Raw genomic sequence first — 25,265 nt, 5'->3', positions numbered from 1 at the left:
ACCAACGCTGTGGTTGCTATTAGTGCCTTGTTAATCACTGCCTGGCCCTGCAGCTGCTCTAACTCAGATCTCCTGTGCCTCTGCTTTCTGCTCACGGTGTGTGCAGCGTTTCAGCAGGCAGCCTCAGACACTGCAGCAAGCTCTCTGAAGCTTTGAGGCCTCTTTCCTTTCTTTTCCTGGGATATTTACCTTCAAAGGTCACCCATACCCCTCTATATTCCCCCTGGGCACCTTCCAGGGGAGAGAAGCAGCGCTGCTTTTTGCTGATTTTCCCCCCTATTCTCTCCCTCCCTTTTCCCAGAGTAATGTTTGCTACCAATCACGTGGCCAGCTTTGTTGTGAGAGTCATAAAAAGGACATTTTTCATCTCTCCTTTTTCCTGCTCTCGCTCCCTTCTCTCTCTCAGTAGCAGACAGAGATTTATTCCTTCCCTGATGCCTGTGGCATTTGGAGCTGGGAGGGGTCAGGGGAGGCACTGATGGAACATAACAGATAATGCAGTGGTTCCCCAGCGGCTTGTCCAGCTCCAGAGCCGATCCATCAGCAGGCAGTGCTCGTGCCAAGGTCAGCAGTAACGAGGATGGGGTGGGCTCCCAGCCTCCCCCGTGGGGCATCCTCCAGCCAGGCTCCCCCAGTTCATGCTCTGAGCTCCACAGGAGCTGCCTTGTGCCAGCACACTTTGCAGAGAGGACCCTGAGTGCAGGCTCTGGGCTCACAGGCTGAGCTTCAGCTCTCCCAGCCCTCCTCCCCAGCACACACAGCTCCACAGGCTCATCTTCCAAGGAGAATTCCCATTTTGACAGTCCCCTCCAGGAGCTAAACCCCATCCATGTGCTCTGTGCACAGCACATCACAGAGCTGCTGTCCTCCCAGGTCTTTTCATTCAAAATAACCCCACAGCTGTGTCCAGCCCCATACTCTGCAATAATGACTTTGTTTTACAAGGAGGAGGCTGCAGGGCACTGAGTGGGCTGGGTTTGATGATACTGGAGACCTAAAGGCACAGAGGGTCTGTGAAGACCTCCAAGATCTTCACTGCTGACACTCCAGCTGCATTTGGAAACCTCAATAGGTGTCCAGACCTACATTTATCCTCCTGACCACCTTTTCTGGCTGAGCTTCACTGTGCACTGAAATCAGCCGACATTAAAGGATCATTTTTGGAACAAGAAGTAAACACAAAGACATGGATGCTGTCTACAGCTGGATTTTAGATGCTATTGATCTGTGCAAGGTCACACAAGGAGTTTGAAGCCAGCTCACAGTTGGTACCCTGAGCACCAGCTCTGTCCCCAGGAGTGAGCAGGGCAGAGTGCACCCTCAGCATGGACACACTGCCCAGCCCTGCCAGGAGAGAAAAGCTTCCAGTCACCTCTTGGGGATCATCCCAAACCTGCCTGCTGTGCCCCAGAACCTGTTCCTGGGCAGGAGGAGTGCACAGCCATGCTCTGCCATCCTGTACCTGCTCCAAAGCTGCATGGCCACAGCCCTGCCTCCCACGGGCTGCCATGCACTTGGCAGTTGGCCTGGAGGTTGGGCTGACCTTGGGTGTGCTGGCAGGATTTCCCTGGCACTCTGTCATCCCCAGGGCTCCTGCTGGGCCCTCCCCACTGCCTGCCTTCTCTTCAACTGTCCCTTTCCTGAATTTTACAGCCCATTTTCCTTCTGTCTTCATCTCCTGCCTCCATTCCACTCCCATTCCCTAAAACTGCTCTTAGTCCTTTGGCAGCTGTTTTCATCACGTCCCTGCAGCAAACTCACCTCTCCAAAGCGTTTGGTCAGTGCAATCTCCTTCTTCAAATTGTTACACTTGGCCAAGGGCATCAGTTACCCAGTACCTCCTCTTTAATTGGTATCATTTGCAACTATCCCAATCTTTCACCTTCCCTGAGAAGAGAGATTTCTATGCTCATGCTCTGCTTAGCAAGTGGTCTTTCCACACAAAGTATCTGTGCTGTTTGTGCACAGCCAGAACAAAGTTTAGAAAGCTGTTTAAGAGGTGCTGAGGTATTTCCACTGATAGGTTTATTTTTGAGATACTTAAAGAGCATTTCAAGTTGCTAATATATGGCTGTGGAAAGAAAGCTAATCTAGATGTAGACCAGCTGAAAAGATATCAAGGAAATAATGCGTTACTGGGAAGAACCCACAAGGAAAAGCTGGACAGGCAATAAAATTGAATATTACAGCAAGGGTGCATCTGACCTATGATCACTGGAAGCCAAAGGGAGTGTAAAGCCACCAAGATCCTAAAGTTTAGGGGGAAAAAAGGTTTTACAGGAAAAAAAAAACCCTGAGGACTGACAAAACAGATTATAAAAATATAACACAGTGAGTGGAATCACTGTCAGGCTCATGGCAACAGAGAAATGCAACTGAGATAAAAAACACAGGACTCCCATCATCTCAGATAATTACACATCCTGTCCAATCCTACACTGAAAGGCTCTTGGTGCCTCTGCCACCATTCTCACACTGCTAAGATAAGAATTTCTATTTCAAGAGTAGTTTTCTTCTCCTGGGTGTGTGAGCTCCCAGCCCCATCCATGGTGCTGGTGGTGCCTGCAGCACCTGCTGGGGCAGGAGGAGCTGTTACACCCTCCAAAAAACCCTGAGTGCACCATGAAGATGCTGATTCCTCTTCAGAGTGGTGATTTGCTTGCTGAAAGAGTTTCTGACTGCTTCAGGCTGATGGTTTAAGAGAAAATAAACAGCCAAGTCATGGTTTGGGATAAGGTTCAGGTCCTGCCATAGAGATGGGAAAAGAAAATATCTGAAGGACATATTAAGATCCCTTATTATCAATTGGTTTACACTGAATAGGAAAGTAATTTACTCTCACACAGACTGGCTGTTGTCTGTGGGTTTATCTCCATTGATTACAGACATCTGAAGAATTTCTTCCAAACTTTCACCATCTAGTGCTACTTCTGGCCACAAGTGGACCTTTTCCTTTGCCAACTTTTGCTTTTTCAGCCTGTTCAATGAAAACCTGGGTCGGGGGGGGAATAATCACAGAATCCTTTCTGTGAAAACAAAGCTTTTCAGCCCTCATCAACATCTTTTCCTTTCAAACAAAGTCATGTTCCCACCCAGTCAGAGAGATTCAAGCATGGGATGGAGGTCAAGGGGAAGACCTTGTGCTTTGATTTCTTTTGCTCAGCACTGGAGCGGTTTATTGTTGGTTTTTCTCTGGATGTTTTGCATTTGTTGATGGCTACACTGAGCATTGTTCACTCTCAGCCATAGATCTGGACCTCCAGGCAGAACACCTGAGTTTCTCAGAGGATAACAGCAGATAACAGTAGAAAAATGCGTTGAAGACAAACCTAAATAATCTTCAATTAAGTCAGCCAAAGGGCATTTCAACCCTAAAATCAATGCTAGCACACAAATCCCAGCTTGTCAAGCCAGTTATTTAATGGGTAAGAGCTGGCTTGGTGTCTTCACTGCCAGACACAGGTTTCCATATGTGCTTTTAGGACCAGTGCAAGCAAAGATCTCACTGGGCCTGGGAGGGAATAGTAAAGCAAATTGGTGCTCTTGTAACCATGTGTACTCCTAAGTACAGCTATGAGCATCTGATAAATCTTTTAAAGTGCATGTTTACAATGGATTTTATTCTTTTTACTGTTCTATACATATGAGCCCTCTGAGCAAAATAACAGATCCTCTGACACTTAGAAGAAGCCACTGCCTCATTGGCTGCCCGCAGTGAAATAATTTATATTGTTATTTCCTCACCCAAATTACAAGGATTGTAAAGAAGCTTCAGAAATTCAGAGTAATCAGTGCTTTGGAGGCTCACATCCCGCTGCTGCCACACGAGTGGAAGACCCACTATTGACACTGAGAGTTTTGCCAGCCCAAAGACTGCAAAAAGAATTGGTCCCTGAGTGTTTTCTACCAATTTTTCTCTTGTTATTTTCTTCAATAGTTAATGGAAAGCGAGGACAAGTGGAGATCTTTTAAAAATTATCTTTTGGGCCTCTCCATGGGTTTATTGCCAGGACCTATTTAGAGAAGCATAAAGCTGTAAGGGGGCTGTAACTTCACTCTATATTCCACAAGCTGTTTAGGAAAACCAGGAGCCTTTGGACTCACACCCAGCTCATTTTGCCACATCTCCCTCTCCCCACAAACACACCCACACACGTGTGTGGAGGGACTTCCAGCTGCTAATTGAATTCACCCTTATGAAAGCCTTAACAAATTGTAAGTGACCTTTTATACAAATTTCAAAGTCAAGGATTCACCCGCTAACTGCACGTCCCTCTTCTGCCATTCACTGTTATGCAAAACCCACAAACAATTAAAAGAAATAATGAAGAGCCCAGCGGCCCTGTTTCCTAATTAGCTGCAGGAGGCAGTGCTGGGGAGTGTGGTTAAGTGCTTCAATTACCTCGGCCCTCCTCGCAGCCCTTGTTAGAAGAGACAGGTCCAGGGGCCAAAGGGGAACAATTAAGGCGAGGCAGAGCCCGCGGTTTGCAGGGGGATGCCGGGGCCGTGCCGGCTCTCACACAGGAGCCAGAGCTGTAATCATACCCCAGCTTCCTGCTGGGCTGCACACAGACAAATTAATGGGAGATAGATTGCTACCTGCAGCCCATCAGTAACCAGGGAGGCAGGAGGCAATGCAGCACTGCAAGGGAGCCATAACCTGAATTTCCCTCTGTTTTCAGCCCCCTTTTAGGGCAGAGGGGCCTGAGCATTAATACCTCACTGCTGCCCACATTGGGGGTACCCCACAGCCCCAAACAGAATCACAGACACAGCCTGAGCAAGTTAATTCTGTCTGCCCCAACGAGCCCCACAGTCCAGAGGTGCTGGGGACCAAACTGTTCCCCAGTAAGAAACAGGTTAGACTCGACCTTGAAGGTCTTTTCCAACCCCATTTCTATAGAAAAGAATGGTTCTTTAAGAACCATTCTATAAGGAACTGGTTCTATAAGAAACCAACCTGAGCTGGTGGGAAGTGGTTCTGCTGGGAGATTCTATATGGACGCTTCTGTCACAGGACAAATTCTTCCCAGCATATAGAATATAAAAGTGGTGTCCCTGTAGCTGTCTCCCCTGGGGACTGAAGGCCCCAGAGACAGATCCTGACTGTGCAGCAAAAGCACATCTTAGGTGGAAGGACAGCAACAAGAACTAAATCCCCCTGTAACCTCATTACCCTTTCAAGGAAGGGTTAAAGTTTCAGCATAGGCAGTGGTGCAGCAGCACAATTTTAATGTCACAGGCATGGACAAATCCCATTCTGTGATGGATCTGTTGCATGAGCAGCTGTGCAGGGCCAGATCCTGCAGCCTGGAAGCTGCCACTGGGGTTGGAGCAGAGCCCCAAGAGCCACTGCCTGCACCCATCCTCTGCTCCCTGCTCCAGCACTGCCCTGGCTGCAGAGCCACACACAAACCCCACGGGCTCAGCTCTGCACTGAAATATTTACGCTCTTTTGAATTATACAGGAAAAAAAAAAAGTACTCACTAGTCAAGTTTTTACCCTTTTGCAACAGAACTTAGCAATCAAATTGATTGCACCTTTCAAGCTGGTGTAAACCCCCTTCCTGAGCAAAGTCCTTTGCACCCACTTTAGCCAAGCACCTTTTTTTGCAGCTGATGTATAAACCTTTGAAAATAAGTTTGAGGGGAGACTGACAACCTTGAAACCTCAAGAGCAGCATGGCATTGACGGGCGAGGCTCCCTGAGCTCAGTATTATGGATAGATTTTAATTTTATTTTAACAAAATAGCTGTCTCCAGTGGAAGAAGCATCAAGAGCTAAATGAGGACCCGTCTTGAGCTGAATCACGTTGAACAGACCTCGGCACTGTCATTGATTTTCTGGGAAGAAAAAAAATGCCTCTGGCTACTAAACCAAATTAGTAGTCACTGATGATCAATTATTTTGCCCCACTGTGAACGGGGAGGCGTACTAAAATTCCAGTTTGTCAGACCCAAGGCTCTCTTCTCAAACGCCTTTCAACAAGCGTGTACCAAAAACCTCTCAGATGGTTCTGATGCCTTCCTGTTTTCGGCAACTTCTCCTTCTCCAAAGTTTTAATGAGCTGCTGCTCTGCGGACAGCCTGCCACAAAGTGAGCCCTTGCCTGCACGCTGGAGCACTATTTGGCACTGGCACAAATCACAGCTGTCAGGATTTATACACACATACACAAAAAAAGTGTCAGCCTAATGTTTGCAAATTATAATTACCATTTCTCTTGCATGTCCCTGGTGCCTTCATTTTAGATAAATCCCAGCTCTGAGGTATCAGCTGCAAAGCACTGAAGGCTCATATTGAATGGAATAGATTTAACTAGTTTGTAGCTCATTTAAGGCCTACACTGTTTTATTTTAATATTGTTAATACTTTATTATACTTTTTAACACTGTTTTTACAGTAAAATAGCCTATTAGGAGGCTGCAGCTTCTTTTCCAGGGGATGTCTGGCAGACTAGAATTCCACATTGTATAACCAAGTTAGCAGGTGCTTGTCATTTCAGTTGAAAATAGGTCTGTACCTTGACTCTTGAAAGTAAATTAGAGAGATTCTATTAAAGAGACAGGAACTGTTTCAGGGATAATAGTTTTGAAAATGTGCACAGATAAATTTTAAAATATTTAGGAAATGTCAGCATTAGAAGTGGCTCCAACTATTTGACTATAAAAGGAAGCAGATGAGTATTTTTTTCCCCAACAATTATAAATAATTTGTTACATCCTATCAGAACTTCTTTGCCTTTCCTTTCTGTGGCAGGGTGCTTGTGCCAAAACAAGGAGATCTGAGTTGCTGTGAATGAGATGGGTTTTAATGTGCAATAAGCATTTCCAGAGGATGCTTCCTTCCCCTGCTCTCCCTGCAGCATCCACAGACAGCAAAACCCTCCCTGTTCAGGAGCCACATCTGGGCAGGGTGACAAAAGGAAAGGGAACACACAAGCCATTGATCCCTGTCCTGAAGTAACACCAGGGCAAAGGGACATTTTCCCAAAGGCCAGGTGCAAGGCAGAGCTGTCACACTGCCAGGCAGCGCCGATATCAGGGCCAATTCCCCATCCCTCTGCTGAGAGCAGGCTTTGACCTACAAAGGAAAATCCACCTCGCTGAGAGCTCTGCAGTCACCTTTGAGAGGTGTTCCCTGATGTCCCCTGCTCTTCCCACTGTCTCAGAGCTTCTCTCAAAGGAGGAAAAGCCAGAGGAAGCCTCAGCCCCACCAGGCTTGTGTGGATAACCAGCACAGGAGTCATTCCCAGCGATTTCAGAGAGGCACTTCATGTGTGCATGGTTCCAGGCATGATTCTATACTTTGCTGGATCAGGGCTTAAATGTGATTAATCACACGGCAGGGAGGGATCTCTGAAGAGCATCAACCCAAATGTGTCCTTTCAAGCATTTACTTACAAGCCAGCTGTGGACTATCAGTCACCAACTGGCTGGTCCACTGGAGATGGTAAAAGTCACCTCCATAGAGATGTGAAAGCACATTCAACTTCAAAAAAAAAAACAACCAAAATCAATAATCAAAGACTGCACACAAAGGCTTAGTGCTTTTCTGCATCCCTCCCTGCTATTCCTGCACACCAGGTAAGCTCCTGCCTTGGAGAGCAAAGGGAGGGCAAGCAAGCAATGCTCACCATGTGCTGGTGTCAGGAATACCAACAAGACTGGAGGGACCCAAACAGATAATAACACACTTTGTCACTGGTTTACCACACCTTTTAACCTTTTAAATATTTTGCCCAGCTGTGATCAGCATGAAATACCCAACTGGAAGGGAAGGAGGGGAAAGAAGAGGGGACAAAGGGTAAATGTCAGCATTGCCTTTGGCACTGGGTGTCTCCAGATAATGGTGTGGAGCAGCAGAGCTGATTTGCAAGCAAAGGCTTGAAAAGCCCTGCAGCATGTGATCTATGAAACAGGAGGCCTGCAGAAGGATGTCTCCTCTGATATGAATGTCCCCTTGGGATGGATATTGCTGGATTGCACATCCAGTATCATTAGAAAACACAACCATAGATTAGGCTGTTTTGAAGCATGTGGTGTGCAATAATTAAGTAATAAAAGTCACCACGGGGGTGAAGGAACAAGAAACAGAAGAGTTACTATTTGCATACAGGCTGCTGGCGCCCTCGGTGATCATCAAGGATTCTCCAGGCTGCTAAAAGCTGGCAGCTGTCAGTTCTGGACCCACTCCTGCCATAAACCACAAGGCACCAGCTCACTCTGTGGCATGCGGGCTCTTTGCACAAACAGGTGGAGCTGGTGGCCCAGCAGCTCCCCAAGCCCCCAGTGTCCTGCAGTTGGTCTGCACAGGCAGGAACAGCCCTGGTTCTGCTGTGGGAGCTGCAGCTCAGGGCTCTGCAGGCTACAGGTGGGAGCAGAGCTAGAGGTGAGAGCCCCACAGTCATCAGAGCTGCTGCCAAGATGGGAAAAGTCCCTCCTTAGCAAGGTGTGCCAGGACAAGGACCAATAAAACTTGAGCTTGAGGTCCTTCATCACCTTCAGGGGGAAAGCACCTTTGCTTTGGGGGAAAGGAATAGCAGCAGGACCATGGCAATTACTGATTTGCTGTCCCTGCCACTGCCAGCTCTGCCTCCCGTGGTGGCTGATGAAGCATCCTCACTTGCAAGGAGCAAGGCTCAACAATTTCAAGCTGCAGCTTTGCCACAAGCTGGTAAGGTTAATGCCAGCTCAGAGCAGCTGAATGAACACTGGCCAACAAGTACTTGCCTTTTTAGACTTTTTCTAGAACCTGGGTCATGTGCAGCTCCTCCCCTCTGCTGTCTCCTCCCTGCTCCCTGAAATCCTCTTTCAAGGGGTAAATACACCTGCTGGGTGCAGCTGAGGCTCCAGACCAGGGCTCAGCATTTCAGCTCCCCTTTCTGCTGCAGACCCTGACCATCTGCACTGGGTCCATTTTCAGCCCTGCTCAGACTGCTGAGGACAGCACTTGCTCCTCTCACCCCATCCATCACTGCACATTGCAGCCTTTGGTGCACCACACCAGAGAGATTTCAATGGAAAAAGCAGAGCTATTTTAGCAAAACTTGGCACTCAGGGGTTCTTCCCATGGAGGGAATCCAGCCAGAGCTGCTCCATTGGGTACCAGGTGGGAGAGGCTCTCCTGAAGCTCCGGCAGGGCCCAAAGCTGAGCTGCAGCCTGTGGTACCCCATGGTCCTTCCAGGGCTCAGACAGCTGCTGAAACCTGCCCTGGAAAAGGTTTGAAATTGTTCCAGTTCTGGGGAATGCCGTGACACAGGTTAGCACAGTTATGTTCAGGCTGTGGTGTGTTCATGGAAATCATTGTGGGTTTGAGGTTTCCTGAGGAGCAGAAATCCTTTCCCAGTGCGAGGCTTTATTCCTGTTCTCACTGTCACTTTCCAGGAGCAGAGATGTGAATGAGCACGAGGAGGCAAACATTAAATTGATGTCTTTTCAATGTTTCCCAGGCCTCCCACTCCCTTTTTTGACCTCATGCAACACAGATACAAGGAGCTGTGGATGGAGGAGCAGAGAGCCCGGACCAGAGTCCAGCACATGGTGAAGAAAAAGGTGGGAACAGTCCAGCAATGCTTTCCCCTGATGTGCACAGCATTCCTGAGCACAACCCTCACTGTCCTACCCCACAAGGGACAAATGGGCTGCTCCCAGCCCTGGGAAGGGCTTTCGGATGGGAAAACATCCCCCTGATTGCTGCAAGGCTGATGAAGCCTAACAAAGGTGAGCATCCCTCTGCGAGGAGCTGTCCTTTGGACATCAGCTCTGCTCAGGTTACCTGGGACAGTGTCCACAACCAAGGAACAAGCAGCAAATGCTGAAAGGGCAGCCCCAGCCCTGAGCCTGGCATGGTCAGGCTGGTGCAGCACCCACAGCAGCTGTTGGAGTGTGAGGCTGTGCTGTTAAACAAACCAACATTGTAATATCATTTAAAAGCAGCCAATGACTGTTTTATTAGTTAATGGCTCAAAGAAGAGTCGGGCTAATATGGTAATGACCAATTTCAATGGGCTTACTGCCATCACAAACTGTGCTTTATAGTTGAAGTGCAGGAATACAGTGTCCTTAATTAGCAGCTATTTTATGAATACACCAGCCTGGGATGTTGGAAAGTGCATCCCTACTTTATCTATTAATGACTGATGTTTTTAATCACTAAGTTGCCTCCATCAAGCTCCCAAAGCCTGCAGCCACCAATTACTGAGTTAAGCAACACAAACCTGTATCCTGGACCACAGAACAGACAGATTCCCAGGGTATCCAGGTACCTGCACTGGCTTGTGCTGGGATTATTGAGCACTGTGACCTGAAATTAATCAGGAGAGCCAGGAAACCCCACCATGGTGAGGGTGCTGGAAGGGACTTTCCCTGTTAGGGGTGAGTTTTTAGCTCATTGCTGTAGCTCAGGGCACAGGGTTAGGGTTAGTGGGCAGCAGTCACCTCCCTCTATAAAGAGAAAATGAGAGCTGACAGCTGCTCATGTGTTTTAACTATCAGTATTGGCTGTATGGACGTGGAAAACTCCCCATATCATGAAATTGTGATCATCACCCCAAAGCAACTTCTGGCCTCATCCATCCCAGTGTCACTGCATTGTGTGACACAGAGTTGATGTGCATGGCTGTGCACCAGTTTGAGCCCACTGGTGTTTCTCTTTGGTTGAAGACAAGGGAAGTGAGCAGTTTGAGCCCACTCTTGTTCACTTTTGGTTGCAGACAACAGAAGAGCAGCAGTTTGAGGTGCTGGTGTTTCTCTTTGGTTGCAGACAAGAGAAGTGAGAAGTTTGAGCCCATCTTGTTCACCTTTGGTTGCAGACAAGAGAAGTGCAGAGTTTGAGGTGCTGGTGTTTCTCTTTTGTTGCAGACAAGTGCAGAGCAGCAGTTCGAGGCTCTGGTGTTTCTCTCTGGTTGCAGACATGTGCAGAGCTGCAGTCTGAGCCCCTGGAGTTTCCCTTTGGTTGCAGACACTTGCAGAGCAGCAGCTCGAGGCACTGGAGTTTCTCTTTGCTTGCAGACACGTGCAGAGCAGCCGTCTGAGCCCCTGTGTTTCTCTCTGGTTGCAGACATGTACAGAGCAGCAGTCTGAGCACTGTGTTTGTGTTTGCTTGCAGATGGGCGAGGTGCGCGAGAACCGCACCACGTTCCTGCGCACGCACCCGCTGCCCGTGAAGGAGGAATCCTTCTGGCACCTCCGGCGCTTCGAGAAGGTACAGACTCCCAAACCCCCTCCCCTGGCCAAAGACAACTTTTCTGAGCCTCTACAAGCACCTGATTGAAATCAGGGGCACTCTCTAACCTTGCCCACATGCCCCAATGAATGAGGTTCTTAACTCAGAGCTCCCCATGAGCCAGACCTTAAAATGGTCCCAAATATGCTCATATCAGCCCCTTTTGAACATCAGGGTGGCATATTTTTTGCCAGCCATAAGCCCTGGAAGAGAAGCAGCAGTTGTCCAGATAATAACATATTTTGTAACTTTTGTGCACTTTCACAAGCTTCCTGAGATGAGAAGCATCTTTTTGTATCTCACTGTGAGTACAGGGTGGCCTTTACTCTACAAGTGCCCTACACAAGCAGGACAGTCACACCTGCATTTTGGGGCCCTGCCATCTCATCAGCTCTCACCATAGCTAATTCAAACCACACCAGATATTTATTACAAGAAGCTTTTCCACCCCAGGATTAGATCTTTCCAGAAAGCTTGCACTCTTGATACCTCTCTAAACTCATTGACAATATACACCCAGAGACAAAGCAAAGGGTTTGGCCAGGTTAGAGATGTCCTTGACACTTCCTTTAATTGATCCAAATAAGAGCCAAGGTGAAGATTTCTTGTTCTAGTGATGGGATCTGAACATCTCCCTGAATTCATCTGTGCAACCTGCTGTGCTCTGGGGTACTTGTTAGAATTCCATTAGCTTTGTTTATGGTGTAAATGATATGGAAACTTCTCATGAGGAGCTAGGGGAGGTTTTAGGAGAGAAGGGGAAAGAGCTGGACCAGTGAAATGGAAAGGAGACACTAGAAAGTGAAAGTTTAGGAAGTTTACATGGCCAAAATCATATTTGGCATTGATAGATACCACTGCAAAAAGCTCTCAGCTCTCTGTCCTGGCCCTTCTTCTGGTGGGGTTAATTTTTTTGCCACGCTGTTGATTTCTATCCACACTTTAAGCAGCGAAGGAGCCCTGTGATTTCCTGAAGGTAATTTACTTGTACAAGTTGGAGAGTTTTGCCCAAGAAATGTGCTTTGCACCACCTTGATGTATTCCTCTCCTGTCCTGTCTAAGAGTGCCCCATTAGCATATGTCAGTAATCATTTATCCCCACTGCCTGTCAGCTCGGAGCTGCCGCTGCGCGGGAACATGACCGATCGCTGTTAAACAGATTGTGAGAGTCACACGAGATCCTGGGGCAAGCCTCCTCTTTAGAGCTCCTCTCACCCCAGACCTTTCCATCACTGTTCATTTTTCAGCCTGGGTTTTGCTCTCTGCTTTCCCTTTTGTTTCATCCATGGCTGTGGTTGGGTTCCTGCCCCAGCTCTCAAAACCTTCACATCTTTCCTTCTTCCCTTTCTCCTTTTTCTTCTTCTCCCTTTCCCTTCCTTCTCAGAAGCAGCATCCAGCTCATTCTGCACAGCCTCTGCAGATTTTCCACATTCCTCCTTTCTCATTTGCCTTTCCCCAGTCACAGATCTGACAGGCACAGCCCACATTAGAACTTGGATCAAGGAATTTGTTGCTCACTTGACCTTCAGTGCATGGTTTCCTCCATGGGATAATAACTCCACTTGAACATCCATAAATGTTTACTCAGTTAAAAGCAGCAACAACCTGGAGGAAGTTAAGGGTTCCCAAAGATATTTGGTGGTCTCCAAATTGTTCTTTAACTACTCCTCTTAAGGAGGGTTCTACAGAGATGATGGAATGGTTTTGAAAGCCAAACTGACTTAACCCAGGGACTCCAGAAGTCAATGTCAGTCCCTCCTTTACTGAGGTGACAAATGACAAAACACTGCCTCTAATTCATGTAAAAACCTCATCCTTTTGTGCAAGAAGAATGTGAAAAGCAACCACAAAAATATCACCTCACAGAAAGCTTGTTAGCAGACTCCATCTGCATATTCCTACCAGTCTCTGGTGGCTTTGTCCTGCTCTGACCAGTACAGAAGATGCTCATGACTTGGGAAATACTCCAGACCCTGGACAAGAATATTCAGAGACTCCATTGCCTGACCACAGCATCACTTAAAACTTTATTTCTATGTGATCCAAGGCAGGTGTGTCATGCAGGAGTGTGATATTCTCAAGCCACTCATCCTTCTGTCACTCATCCCCTCATCATCTGAATAACACCTTTCAGTCTGACCTGCTCTGTGTCTGAGGGGAGCAACACCCAGCCACGGAAATAGTTATAATCCAAAACAAGGGCAACAGAAAGGTGAGAATTTGTTCCTTCAGGCCAATAAAAATCATCAAGAAGGATTTTTTTAATCCCACCGTGACCCCTTACAGAGAGCTGCAGAAACTGGGCATGGGTATCTCTGCTGGCTCTTAAACTGGGCTTTCCATTCAGTCCCTGGCACCATGAAGGCTTGCCCAAGAAGTGGAAGAGAAGAAAACAAAGGAGCTTTTCCCTCCCCACTAATTGCATCCACTTGCTCCCTGCACTGCCAGAGCTGCATGACATTACATAGTCATTCAGTCAGTAAAATATGGACAAATTGACTGTATTTTCATTTGGATTTAGGTTTCAGCCCCACTGCCCACACTGTTAAGCTAACTGGGTGATTTACAGGCTCTCCCGCACCAGGTGCTCCTGCTTGATCTGTCCTGTGGTCTCCTGGGCCCCCCAGCTCACCAAGGCAAGCAGGTCACAGGGAGCCAGTCCTGTCCTGATGGGCAGTTCATTAGGGAAAGTTGCTGCATTGAAGTGGCTTTTTATTTATTTTTTTAACAAAACCAAGAAGATGTTAACTCCTTACTCACCTCAGCAAGATGCTTCCACTGCCCTCCTCTTCCTCAGCCACCCTCCAAGGCAAAGAGCCTCTGCCATTACACAATTCCAGGGCTCAAGTTTTGCCAGCATGGCTGGGACTGTGCCCCAAAATTTAATTTATTTGTAGATGTGTAGATTCCTTGGGGACTGTACTGTCAGGCACCCACCATGGACATAAATCAATGAATGGTTTGGGTTGGAAATGGACCTTGAAAATCATTTTGTTCCAACCTCTCTGCCGTGAGCAGGGGCATCTTCCACTGGACTAGGATGCTCAGAGCTCCATCCAGCCTGGCCTGGAACACTTCCAGGGATGAGGCAGCCACAGCTTCTCTGGGCAACCTGTTTTAATGCCTTACCATCCTCACAGGGAAAAAAAATGTTTTCTAATATCTAATCTAAACCTACTGTCTTTCAATTTGAACCCATTCTTCCTTGTCCTGCCACTCCAGGTTCTTATAAAAGTCTTGCCCCATGTTTCCTGTAAGTTCCCTTCAGGTCACCCCAACACCTTCTCTGTTCCAGACTGAACAATCCCAATTCTCTCAGCCTCCAGTTCCCCAGTTTGTCCTGTCCCTGTGTCACTCCTCACCTGCTGTCTCAGGCAGAATTGTGTCAGCCAAACTCTGGAGAGGACATTGCTGCCCAAATGCAGCATCTCCACCTGTGTCCGGCCAGGCTGAGGCTCCAGCCACGTCCACCTGAACATTTGATGGCCACTATCCAAACCACTAAGCCAATGTTGGCCACCCCCAATATATTTCCAGGGCTCTATCAAATCAAGAAAGATTCAGGCAGCAACAAAGCAGCAACACAGGACAGAATTCACCAACGTGTCAAAACAGCTCCGCGCACCTCCTGTCACTGACACACACCAGGGTTCTTCCTTTGCTCATTAGAGAATCCCAGCTCACACAGACACTCAGGTGGCTTGTTTACTTGACCAAGCAAGGGGAAGGAAAGGAAATGCAGCAACTTTGGACAAGACTTTTGTCACCGCTCGCTGCCTCCCCGAGCAGATGAAACGCGCGGCGCGGGTGCGCGATATGAATAAGCGATAAGCAATTGACGAGCAAGTGTTCGGGTACTTTGGCAAAAGACTTAATTTGCAACCTGGCACAAAATCAAAGGCTCTGTCAACGGCTGAGCGGCTCTCCTGCGTACGCCTTGCATTACCTGGGAAAGCTCTGTCAGGTAAATTTCCACTGAAAGTAATTAGAGGAATCCCCACTGTATAAAGTTTGCAGCAAAAAATTCTGGGCTCCCGGAATTTGATTCTCACCAGGGATCCGATACCTGCTCGCAGCCTGATCCTTCGTCAGAATTAACAGCTGAGGTTTAACACGTACACACAAAAATGTTCTGCATTTTTTTTTAATGCCTTACCTCTATTTTTGTCTATGGAGCTGAACTGACAAGCACAGCTCATGTAATCTTGCAGCTGTTGTCTTGTCAGAAAAGCCAAAGATTCTGCTTAAATAACCTGGGCTTGATACACACAGCACACAGGGCTGGCTGTTCAGGTGCAGCATTGGTCCTCCTGGGTTTGAGGGCAGAAAAACTTCTGGGACATGGAGTGCTATAAAACTCCTCTCCTGAGGCCTAAATAGTGCTTAAATAACAAAGCAATGAGTTCAAGAGCTTCCTGTCACCACACTGCCAGTCCCTTCAGCTGGGACTTGGGCTGACCAAAAAGAATTAAAATCAGTGTCAGCTGATGGTTGTTCAGTGGCCCAAGTGACATGAGCTGGTGGCTCCCAGCCCTGCAGTGACAATCCAGAGCAGCATCACTGGCCTGTGGCAGGCACAATGCAAACAGAGACCACAACACCCTGCAGGGCTCCAAACAGGCAGCACAGACCCTGGGCATGATCCCTGCACATCTCCGGGGCCACAGCCACTCCATGGCTAACTGCAGGCTCTGACCCCTGTCACCATCACTACATTCACTTGCAGATTCTGGAGGTTTTCTTGGTTTTGGCTCCACAGTCAAAGATTCCAGCAATACAATTGCTCAAATCTCAGCAAAGCATTTTCATAATCCAGGTTTTCCCACTATCCCTTGTGCCCTGGACACTTAACCTCTCATCCCACCCAGTGCTGCCCTCTGTCAGAGAATATTTTGGCTTGGAAGGAATATTTAAGGGCCATCTAGTCTGGTTCTCCTGCAGTGAACAAGGTCATCCTCAACCAGATTGTGTTTCTCAGAGCCTCATCCAACCTGACCTTGAATGTTTCCACAGATGGAGCATCCACCACCTCTCTGGGCAAACACGTCCAAGTATTTCAACACCCTCATTGTAAAAAACTTCTTCTATCTTATCTCAACTGACCCTCTCTCTTTGTAAAAACCATTACCTGCCGTGCTCAGCACTTCCCTCAGAGTGACCATCGCTCCTGTGCCATTTCCATTGCTCTGGACATCTCCTGATTGACACAGGAAAGCAACACCCTCCTGTGCAGCTGTACAGCCTAGATCATCTCCAGGGCAGGCTCCACCTACAGCCCAGCCCCAGCCAAAGGCAGCACCAGGAACAGCTGGCAGCCAATTCCCATTGCTCTTCTGGAGATTCTCACCCAGGAAGGAAGAAATTTGGGGTGCTCACAGCTTGTGGCAGGGTGAAACCACAGACACTGTGTTGGGTTATGGGTGAGCACCTGCCTTTGCTGCCAGTGCACAACTCCATGGAAATGCTTTTTAAATGGGTTTGGGATTTCATTCCTGGCCCTGTTCTGACTTCTGCAGGAATGCTCTTTATCAAGATAACTTTAAGTAAAACTCTTGCCTGGCATGAAAAGGGTCAGGATTCAGATGTCAAGCACATGAGGTCAGTGTGAAAGCTGCCAGCTCTGGTCTGACCCTGAAACATCTGCCAGGGAGGTGGGGGGCACACTCCAGGTTACAGCTCCGGTGTGTTAATTCTTCTTTCCTCATGCTCTTGTCCAGACCAAATGACCAGTGAACCCCAGCAAATATCTGTGGCCATTATTTTCAGGAAGGAAAAAAAAAAAAAAACCAAATCTCTATAGGACATTAAATACAGCAGCCCAAAATCACCAAGCGCTGTTTGAAACCTTTCCGGGCTTGAAGCAAATAAAGATCATTTAGCCCAGGCTCCCTTGTCCTGCATTTCTCTCTGTTCTTAGAAAGGGGGGGAAAGAAAAATCAACCCCATTTGTTAAGGCAGTTAAGCACGCTCCCGGCAGGAAAAAGCCACATTATTTGTAACCCTAATAATCCAACACTCACCTCTGAGCACAGCTCATCTTGGACAGAATAACGTCTGTTTTAAAAGTACCTGCCTCTCTCTAACTTGTCATGGCATTTGTTGACAACCCTATTGAAAGCCGCTCTGGATGCAGCTGTGAAGGATCTTTCAGCACCTCTTTCTCTTTCCTAGACAGTTTTTGAAAGGGAGGGGAGAAAAAAAGAAAAAAGCCATCAATACAGGGGGAAAAAGGCATCAGCAGCCAACATCGGCTGATGAAGCGCCTCACCTGGGCCCCCAGCACACCGCCTCCAATTAAATCAAAATGGTTTGTTTTTAATGGTCTTTTACACTGACAAGTGGGCTATCATTCCAGGCCTAGAGAGCTGTCAGGGAACCGAGGCAAATCCTCCGTTGATAATGCCCAATGCTTCCAATTAGGAGCCGGGGCCGCTGCTGGCGCTCTAACGATTCCCCAGCCTCCCCCAAGGCCCCTTCGGCGTTGGCTGTTTCGTCTTGGCTCTTCCTCCTCCGCAAATTACTGACACAAAACGGAGGCGCCCCGGTGCCTCCTCACCACGCCGGGCCCCGGCCCTGTTGGATTTAATGAGGCGATGGAAGTTTTTGCGGATCTTTCGCTAAATTCTTTTCTTGTTTGACAGCTGCTTGAGTGTTGACCTTATAAAAGATTTAGTGTTTCTCATTATTTTCTGTCAAGCTTTACAAGCGGTGGCTTGGCGGAAAAATCATTTGCATCTCGATGCGCGCGCGCGGGGTGGGTTTTTTTATTTTTTTTTATTTATTTTTTTATTTTGTCTGTAAGGGGATGCTCGGCGCCCTGAGCGTCAGTGTGTGCACCCTACCCCTCTCTGTATTGTTGGTTTTACTCCCTCCTCCCTGCCTTTCCTGGAAAAAAATCCACTGTTTGGTGTTGTTTTGGAGAGAAAAAATAAAAAAGCCCCAAGATTTGTTAAGATTCCTGTAAATGAAGGAGGGTTTGGGAAAGGAAAAAAAAAAAAAAGGAAATAATAGAGATTGGTTTCCTGTAAAGTGAGCACAGGAAAGTGTTTTGTCACCCGCTAAAAGGATTCGATCAAACGGATGATGGAGGAACCAGGCGGAGTCCCGGGTGCAGCTTTGTTGTTAGAGTGAAAAATGGTGCAAGGGAGCTGGGAGGTGCTGGGAGCAGGTGGGCAGAGCCAGGCAGGTGCTGGGAGAGGAACAGGGACAGCCAGGTCTCCATGGGTCCTTCCAGGCCACGAGGAGAGCCTGGTGCTCTTCATTGCTTCAGGCCTTTCCACCACAAACCATTAAACACAGCTCTGGGAACTAAAACTGCCCCCTTAAGCTGAGCTTATTTTGCACCCAAGGGTGCTCACAGTGCCCAGCAGCTACAGCACCCACAAATCCTTGCTCAGTCTCTGGGGTTTGCTGCCATCAGGGGATCTCTGTAGGGAAAATATTCTTCCCTGCACCACCTTGGCCTTTCTCCATCTCACGTGCAATTTATCAGCCCTCAATTAACACACCTGCCTTAATGTAACTTCCAATTTAACATTGTTATAACCATGAAGCTCTAAAGATAATATCCCCAAATAGATATTGAAGTTTTAGGAGTGGGAATTATTGTTCTTGCCCCTTTAATTCTGTCAGGCAAACCCTGACATTACAACATCCCAGCTGCAAAGGTCCTGCAGGTTTGCATTTGCCAATAATAAATGAAATGAAGAGCAGCAAACATTGCTCCTGAGCAGCAGCTGGAGCCCATGGCAGCTCCATCATCCTGCAAGGAAAACCACTCAGCTTTTTCCTACAAGCCATATTGGAGCACTGGCTGCAGCAGGACAGGAAACAAAACCCTGGCATTAACAACCCATAACTACAGCAGAGTAATGGCAAAGATCATCAGCTGTCTCTAGAGGAGCTACCTTTGGGTTCATCATTTAAAATATGAATTAGTAGAATCAGAGATGAGGATCCATCACTGGCATTGACTGCTCAACGCCAGTCTGTGTCATAAAGAGACCTCTGACCCAAGGACACCCTTATCTGGGCTCTAATGACTGGGAGGGTTTCTCATTTTTTAAAGCAGCACTTGGCCCTGTCCTACACCTGGTGCTCCCCACTCACTCATGCTGAGGGCAGGAGCTGGCATCCCCCACAACTTCCCAAGGCTCTGCTCACTTTAATTACTACCAGTTGTGGCTCAGTGGGACATTTCTCACCCAGGAGCTTTGTACCTACATTGGAATGAATTAACTGCTGTTTCCTCTCCTATGGCATCGCCCCATCCCAGGCAGAAATGTCCCTGTGCCAGCTCCCAGCACTGACAGGAAGGCAGAGGAACATTCAAGAGAAGCAGCTCAGCTGTCCTTGCCTGCAAGCACTGGATTTTTCTAAAAAAAATCCCAGCTGCAAAGGAAAAACTGCTGCACCTTTAACGGCAGGCTGGAGTTGGAATGAGCAGGGATTGTCCCTGCCAGCTCCCGAGGTCACCCACCCCCTGCTTCTGCCTCCCCCAGCTCCCCCTCCCTGAGAGGGGTTGTGTCACTGCTGCTATTTGTGAGGAAGCAAAAACATCCAGAAACAGCTGTCTGAAGTTAGGCACTCAAATGCATATTTAAGTACCTGAACGCCTTCCTCCAGAGAGGGGGAATAGCTAAATATGCTTTGTTTGTCTTGATTAATGAGATCACTAGCAAGCTTTTCAGGGCAAAGACTGCTCTGTATTTTTACATATGCAAAGCCTGACACGCAGCCAGCCTGAGCAGGGTGGATGGGGGAAGAGGGAGGCAGCTCAGCACAGGCACGCAGGCAGATGTGTGGCACAGGGAATTGTGCTGGGGCAGGCAGAGCCCATGGAAAACACTCCAATCACTGCATCCCCATGCTGGTTTGCTGCACAGAGCTGTGTGTGAGCCCCACTGCTCACCCCAAAGCCCTGGCACCTTTCTACCCTCAGATTAATTCCCTTTTGTTTGTTGGCATGGGTATTTTTTCACCCTGTCCTCGCTCAAAGGTGATTCCTGGGCAGCTGCTGCTTCTGTGGTTTTAGATCCCCTGACCTCACCAGGGATTTCTCTGGGAGCTCTGAGCCCATACTGGCCCCTCAGTGAAGCACCCAAGTCCAGTGTTGTAGAAAACAACTCCTATTTATGTCAGGGCCCACCTTAGGGCATGGCAGCCTTTGAAAATGTCAGACAACAAACACAGCTTAATAAAACTACAGGGGCTTGATGCTAGAGCAGGATAAGAACCTCCTGAAGTCAATCAGAAAGCTACTCCTCATTTTAAGCAGGTTAAGTGTTTAACTCCAGCTGGAGACACAGCTCCCAGCCAGGCAGAACCCTTGTGCAATCTGCAGTCTCCTCCCTGTCTGTGCTTCAACCCATTTTCTGTGGATTGCCTGTAACCAATCCTCTCTCTGCTCCTTCCCTCATAGGCTAAGCCTCATCTCAGGACTTTTCCAGACCTTCAATCCCGTCAGAAGGCTCTCAGTGCCTCCCACTGAGGAGTTGCTGTGAGCTGCCCCTTCCCCAGAGGGCCCCCAGAACAAGGATGGTGCTGGGCACAGCCCTTGGACCCCAGGATTCCACATGCAATAGACTTTCTCTCAGGTTTTACAGTTATGCTAATGCAGATATAGCCAAATAAATCATAAATATAAGAGGAATGATTCTGTCTCAGCCTGTTCATTGCTTTGTGTCAGGTGCACAGCACAATCCTGAGAGTGCTCAGTGCTCACACCAGCACAGCCCCACAGGGAGGCAGGACAGGCTCCTTCCCTGCTGCCTCTGGACAAATAGATTGGATGCAGCCATATCCTAGCTGATACCAAATCTGTAATGTCTCATCAGGCCTCGTTTCTTTGCCAAAAACGCTTCCCATCAGTGCCTGATTCAGCAAAGCCATTGCCTGTGTGGAGGAATTCAAACACCTGCTTTGAGTGCTCTGCCAAACTGGGCCTCACCAGGCAAGGCTCTGCTTTAAGGTGGCTCCAGGCAGCTCCACACTCATCCCCAGCAGCTGCTGGAGCCCCCAGGGCTGAGCCTCTCCAAGCCCTCACTGAACAAACCCAAACTGTACCAGCACCAACTCAGCATCACAGCACCCAAACCCACTGAGTCAGGAGCCAGCACATTTGGAATCCATCTCATTAAAAGTGCCATCATTTAAATGTGGATCTCCATACAGAGTCTGCTTCTCACATCTACCATTACAGCTCAGAGCTTACCAGCTTTTTAAGCCAAATTATCTCCCACTTTTTATATTCTCTCTCCCATTGGCATTGGGGAGCTCAGGAGTGTTCACCCCAGAGCTCTGGGAGGTGACATCTGCTGTGCTGGCCAGCCCCAAATGCATCCTGAGCTCAGGTAGATGTGCCAGCATGATTTTGCTCCCCAAACCCTGGCACTGGGATTATCCCAGTCCTACATAAAGCCACCAGCAGCCAAAAGACAGGAAAAACCCACGCTGAGCTCAGGGCCCATTGGCCCTCAGATTTCCAACCAAACCTTTAACCCCAAACCTCAAAGAGAAGAGCTCTTGCATTGCTCAAGAAGAAAGAACAAGTAAATTACAAGGGCAGTTTGCTTTTTTTTTACCTCTCAGGACAACAAAGGCACTCCAGGAGCTGCTCCAGCTTTTCCAGCTTGGACCTCAACCTGCCCTTTTATAAGGCAGGAGCTGTAACAAACCCCACCCTGCCCACACCTGAGCTGAGGGAGGAACAAAATCACCTGCTCCACACCAGGAAAACCCTGCTATGTGGTTGTTTCTTTTTAGTACAGGCCTCTAAATAAAACCCATCTAAAATAACGAGGGGGATAACAGCAGGGCTTGCCAAGCTGGCAGAGTGGATTATAACCAAAGGCCTTTCCCACCTCCCCAGGGAGGGAGGGAGCTGGGCCTTAAATGACTTGTCTTGCTAAAAATGACACTGTTTATGAGAAACCCAGGCACGAGGTTTGTCCTTCTGCCTGCTGGGAGCCACATCCAGCTCTCAGCATCCCTGGGGTGTGCTCAGGGAAGGAGACACCTCCAGTGGGTCCTGCCGGGCTGGGGAGGGCTGGCACAGAGCGGTGTGAACCAAATCAAAGCCCTGCAGAGCTGCTGGTCGGGACAGGAATCAGCAAAGAGAGCAGAAACCTGAAAACCATCCGACAAATAAAGTGTGTTCAGAAAACACCTCTCAGTGCAGCTCAGAGCCGACAGATCTGACAACGAAACGCTGGGCAAGGTCGTGCCCTAAATACCCCTGGTATCCCAGCTCGGATGGGCAGCACAGGGCACCCCTGCCCTGGCACCCCCCGCCTGATCCTGCCCCGTCCGAGCCGCGAGCAGCGATCCCGGCCCCGCTCCTTGTCCTGCAGTGACACCCACCGGTAACGGGGCTCCCTCCGCCGCTGCGGCGGCTGCTCCCGCCTGCCCGTGCCCCCCGTGCCCCACCGAGCCCTCCCGTCCCTCCCGCTCTCGTTGGGTCACCCGAGCATCCCTCGCTGTGCCAGCTGGGCATGGCCTCACCCAGCACCCAGCCAACCTCCCGGAGGGTTCCTCCCTCTGCCGCAGCCTTCCAGGACACCGGGCTGTGCAGATATCTCTGGATAAACCCTTGTTAGTCACCGTCAGAGCTCTGCAGGGAAGGGAACACCTTCCCTGGGTCAGCCCTGCGCCTTGGCCCCAGGGACAAACCTGCACCGCTGACAGGAACCAGGAGAGCCCAGCAGCGCCCAGCAGGGTGGGATTGACGGCAGCTCCCAAAGCTGCCACAGCCCTAAATCCAGCCCTGGACTGTGGCTGAGGCTTGTGAGGAGGTGGCTGTGAATGCAGCTGGCATCAGGGGTCTGCTCTTGGCTGAGTGTTTGTGAACAGGAACGGTCTGGAAATCGGGGTTTGAGGGCAGCACACAGAGGGAAGGAGTGTGCACTGCTCCATGGTCTGTGTGCAGGATTCCCTGTCTGTGCTGGGAGCCACAGAAAAATCCTTGGAACCTCACCTGTCCAGGGTCTGGTGATGTGGGAGGGACACCACATATGGGCAGAATGGGGCACATTTCTGCCTTGGGGAGTCCAGCTCTGAAACAACTTAATAAAACAATAGCATGAATAGTAATAATAGCAATAATAATTTTAGTGTCATTAGGACATGAGTAGCAGTGCATCTGTAGCTGCTGGGAGCCCCAAGTGTGGCCTAGGAATGACATATCTGTCCCTAGGGCTGGGCATGGCACTATACAGAACCTGCTCTGGGAGGTTCAGTCAAATACCCCCCAAATCTTGCACATATCAGGAATTTGGTCTCATCTGGGGGCGTCCTTGTGGTTATTTGAAAGCAGGTGCTTTATTCAAGAGCAATCCTCACCAACCCAAACCTGTCCCTGCATGGCTGATCCAAATCCTGATCCTAATCCCACTCCCAGCCCTGCTGCCTTTCCCAGTCCCATTCCTGGTCCCAAATAAAACCTCAGTGCTGGTTCCATCCCAGTGCAAATTTCCACCCCAAATGTGAACTCCTGGTTGAACAGGTAGGCTGCCAGAGCCCAGGGACCAACACAAACACTGCCAGGATCTCCAAACCCCATCGGGGTCTCACCAGAACCACTTCCAGCACACCCATCACTCTGCTCCAGTCCAAAGGGACACCTGGCCCAGCCTCGTGGATGGGGGACACTGCAAAAGTGACCTGGCCCAGTCCTGGCTCTCTGTGCTGGAGGGACACGGTGCACAGCAGCAGCAGCAGCAGGAACCCCTCACAAGGGCAGGGAGGCTGAGCACGGGGTGGGGGCAGGCTGGGACCGGGGCTGATGATGCCGATTTCGTTCCTGGCCTTGTCCTCCTCTAAAGTTCTTTTGTTCCTGTGCCCCGATCTGGCGGCCCCGAGCTGAGGGCAGGAGGAGCGGGGGCCCTGCGAGCGCCGCTGCCGACAGCTGGCAGCCGGGCTGCCCCAGGGGGCTCCCCCTCCTTGGTCGCCTCCAAGCTGCCGGCCAAGGGCGGCTTTGGAAGAGGGACAAGATGCAGCTGACTGGCCGGGAAGGTGGGCAACAGAAGAAATCGGGTGTTTGAGAAACAGCCAGCGACATCGCTTTAAAGTGACGCAGCTCCGCGCGCCCGGGTGTGGACATTTTCCCATCTCCGCGGTGAAGGCTCCATCCACGGGAAAAACCCCTAAATAAACCCTGGAGGAGGCAGCAGCCAGGCTGACCGCGAGGAAGGTGGGGATCCTGCGGGAGCCTGTCCCTCTGCAGCCTGGGAGAGCAACAGCAGCAAACCCCGACGGGGCGGGAGGGAGGAAAGTTGGTGTCTCCGGCAGAATGGGGCAGAACGGGGCAGCCCTGCCTGAGGCCATCGGTGTTTTATTTAAAATGCGATTGACGGCAGAAATAACCCGCTCTGAGCGCGGTCCCTGCCCGGTTGCAGCAGCAGGTACCGCCCTGGGCACGGGCAGAGTGGGGAGGGCGATGACCGCTCCTCGCTCCGGGCTGCCCGGCTGCCCCTTGGACCTCTGTGCTCGGCCACAAACAAATCGGTTGTGCGTGCAACGAAATTCGCAGCTCCGAGGCTCATCTCGGGCTCAGAGCAGCCGCCTCAATGCTGGGGGTTTTGGGAGGTTTCGGAGCTTTTTCTTTCCCTTTTTTATTTTTTCTTTATATTCTTTTTCCCTAAATTTTTTGTTTTTAATTTTAACGCCCACCAAAACTTTCCCTGCTCGGGAGGGACCGATCAGATCAGCTAATTGCGGGGGGAAGCGCGCAGAAAGCAGTAACCCCTCGCAAACCCACCCAACCCACACCCCCCCCCTCCCTCCGCGGCTAATCATCCCATTAAGAGCCCCATCAGCGGGATAATGACAGCAAAAGAGGGCGGAAACCGCCCGGAAAGCGCGGGGATGCGGGCCACAATTAATTCCCGTTAATCAAGCTCCGAGGTGTCGCCTGGTGGGGAGTGACATCCCCCAAATCGCCTGGCGGCCAATGGGCGCCTTCACACGGGCGGGGTGGGGGGTGCCGGGGTCCCCCAGCCGGAGCGGCCCAAATTCGCCTTTTTCTCCCCATTTTCCCCGT

General features: G+C 49.5%; 1 protein-coding gene across 1 annotated transcript in view; it reads left to right on the top strand.

Moving 5' to 3' along the window:
* CFAP77 (cilia and flagella associated protein 77) overlaps nt 1-20,859 on the top strand; it is a 59,047-nt gene extending 38,188 nt beyond the window's left edge. Inside the window, exons 4-6 of the mRNA XM_054284113.1 lie at nt 9,453-9,555; nt 11,111-11,206; nt 20,649-20,859. Coding sequence (XP_054140088.1) covers nt 9,453-9,555; nt 11,111-11,206; nt 20,649-20,717 — 268 coding nt within the window. The 3' untranslated portion in view covers nt 20,718-20,859. The remainder of the gene's footprint in view (nt 1-9,452; nt 9,556-11,110; nt 11,207-20,648) is intronic.
* The last annotated feature ends 4,406 nt before the right edge of the window (nt 20,860-25,265 follow it).

The sequence above is a fragment of the Melozone crissalis genome, unplaced genomic scaffold, assembly GCF_028551555.1.
Source record: "Melozone crissalis strain CALT ecotype California unplaced genomic scaffold, PUWL_Pcris_2 ptg000041l_1, whole genome shotgun sequence".
Classification (NCBI taxonomy): domain Eukaryota; kingdom Metazoa; phylum Chordata; class Aves; order Passeriformes; family Passerellidae; genus Melozone; species Melozone crissalis.
Note: the sequence above shows the minus strand (reverse complement) of the source record. Positions and strands in the feature narration are given on the sequence as shown.